This window comes from Penaeus vannamei, chromosome 9 (genome assembly GCF_042767895.1).
Source record: "Penaeus vannamei isolate JL-2024 chromosome 9, ASM4276789v1, whole genome shotgun sequence".
NCBI classification, from domain to species: domain Eukaryota; kingdom Metazoa; phylum Arthropoda; class Malacostraca; order Decapoda; family Penaeidae; genus Penaeus; species Penaeus vannamei.
In genome coordinates, this window is record NC_091557.1 from 24,473,561 (window position 1) to 24,476,060 (window position 2,500).

At 47.6% G+C, this 2,500-nt stretch overlaps 1 protein-coding gene across 12 annotated transcripts in view; it reads left to right on the forward strand.

The window, feature by feature from the left end:
- The window catches only part of Pka-R1 (protein kinase, cAMP-dependent, regulatory subunit type 1), a 128,370-nt gene that overhangs the window by 41,873 nt on the left and 83,997 nt on the right, over positions 1-2,500 (forward strand). The window contains exon 1 of one of the 12 annotated variants that reach the window (XM_070125476.1): positions 1-196. This exon is cut by the window's left edge and continues 89 nt beyond it. The exons of the other annotated variants lie outside the window; for them this stretch is intronic. Coding sequence (XP_069981577.1) covers positions 68-196 — 129 coding nt within the window. The 5' untranslated portion in view covers positions 1-67. The remainder of the gene's footprint in view (positions 197-2,500) is intronic. 12 annotated transcript variants of the gene reach the window in all.

The following is a 2,500-nucleotide window of genomic DNA, read 5'->3' on the forward strand; positions in this document are numbered from 1 at the left end:
TTGTATGTTTATGTTACAGGAAAAGGATGTAGATTGGGACAACGTGCGCGTAAGGAGAGCATGATAAATGATACCACGGGGAGACGAAAGATTTAGGTTCTCCACCTCCACCTCCACCTCCAGTGCCACCACCACAACCACCACCATCTACAATACCTTCGCACCACCTCCACAACCACCACCGCAACCATTTAAGGTTTAGCCTCAGTCTCCGTCTCTCTGCCTTTACCACGACGACTATCTGTACCGGTCTTCAGTCGCAGACACCTCTTCCACTTGATTTTACCTAACTCGTCCATCCACCCATCTATTTATCCATCCATTCATCCATCTACCCATCCATCCATCCATCCATCCATCCATCCATCCATCCATCCATCCATCCATCCATCCATCCATCCATCCATCCATCCATCCATCCACCCATCCATCCACCCATCCATCCACCTCTTCCGCTCCCATTAAGTGCAGAAAAGCGCTTATAACGGTCCAGCGGCGAGGGTTGCAGCGCGCACCAGAGGCCCGAGCGAGCGAGCGGGTGAATGAAACCGGGCGACGGATTCCCGGAGAGTCGTGCACGGGCCGGCTGCTCGTGAAACCCAGATAGCGGGGCGGGGGGGCGTTCAACAAGTTAACAAACGGCGTCGCTTAACGGTGTTGTTGTAGGGAACGCTGTGGCGTGTGTGGATGTCGGGGTGTTGTGGCGGGTGCGGGTGTTTGCGACGTTGGATTAAAGACGCGGTGGCGATTGGGGTTGGATTTGGGGTGATGGTTTTTGCTTCTGTGTTTGGCGATTTGTATTGCAGTTATTTTTGTTGTGTGTTTCGTAGTGGTTGTAAGGGTTGCATTAGTAGTAGTGGTAGTAGTTATGGTACCAGTAGTAGGGGCTGTACCGGTGGTGATAGTAGTAATACTAATCGTGATGGTAATAGTTGTAGTAATGGTAGTTGTTGTGTAATAGTAGTTATAGTAATAGTAGTAGCTGTAGTAGCGATAGCAGCATTAATAACTGTAGTAGTGACTAGTAGTAGTAGTAGTAAAAGTAGTTTTAGTAATAGTAAAAGTAGTAGTAGTAGTAATGATAATAGTAACTAATATTTGGCTTTCATGTTCTGTATCACGTGGAAACGACAACTCCATAAGTCTCCCCTTCGTCCTTTCATCCATCACTTTACCATTATAATAGAGAAGGAGAGGTTCGAAGGAAGGGAAGGAGGGAGGAACAAAATAGTGAGTGGGAAGGGCAAGAGGAAGGAGAAGATGAAGAAGGAAGAAAGGAAGGAATGGAGAGAGAAAGAAATGAAGAAAGAAAGAAGGCAGGCGGAGAAATAGAGAAGGGCTGTAGCAAAGGGAAAGGGGGGAGCGATAATAGTGTAACAAGTGGTCCTCATCACAGTGTCTATCCTTGTGTGATGGAGGGCTGGGCCGTAGCAAGGGGTAGGATGGCTGCCTTGCCCGTCGTGTTGACAGCAATCTGTATCCCAGTGTCGAGGGAGACGACGCGGCTCTCTAGGGGTCGGAGGGAGGTGGGGGGGGGGGTGAGTCGTGGGTCAAGTCATTTTGATTTTTCTTATGAAGGTTTGTATGATTGTTATTCGCGTTATCGTTTGGATGTATTTTGACGTTGGGTAATAGATTCAGGGGCGCTTCAGACAGTTATTATTCGGGAGGCGGGGTGGGGGGGGGGGGCGTTTTTAAGTCCTTTTTTCGCAGCTTTTCTTCCTCTCTCACTTTCGTACTTCCTTTAACACCCCCCCCCCCCCCTCCTCGCTCTCAGTCTTCATCTCTCGCTCCATTTTTTCCTTTCTATCTCTCCGACAATGTTGCTAGTGTCTGAGCGACGTAGATTTTGTTTACTTGATTGATTTATATATTTCGGGAAGAGAGGGGGGGGGGGTATTGCCTATGGATATTGCAGGCTGGAAACACTGGTTGGCTCTTGTGTGGATTCGGTCGTACAATGGGGTCCTCGGTTTACGACAGTCTCGACTTACGACGTTTCGTGGATACGACGCTAGAAATCATGTGCAGTATTTGCAGTTTGTCTTCCATGTGTTCCTTTTGCCCTAGTTATATATTCATGTACGTCATAGAAGCGTCTTGGTAAGTTTTATACCATGACTTGAATACGTGTATACACATGCATTAGCATATGTGAGTGACTTCGGTGCTTATGTACATACGTACATATACTGTATTTAGGTGTGCTCCGACTTACGTGAAAATTCGGGTTACGACGCCATCGTAGGAACCGGACCTCCGTCGTAAATCGATGACCCCTGTATAGGTATTTTGTTTGTTACATGCAGGTGCGGTTTTGGTAGTGGTGATTCAGACGATGGTAATGATGGCGTTGATGCTGTCTAGCGATGATGATAGTAATAAAGATTCGAAGATTATGTTGGCCGTATTGTACTACTGGGAAGTGAGATGACAGGAATCTCGTACAACTCTCCCACCGCCGCTTCCTGTCCTTTTTATATAAGTGTCCCAGGGAGGG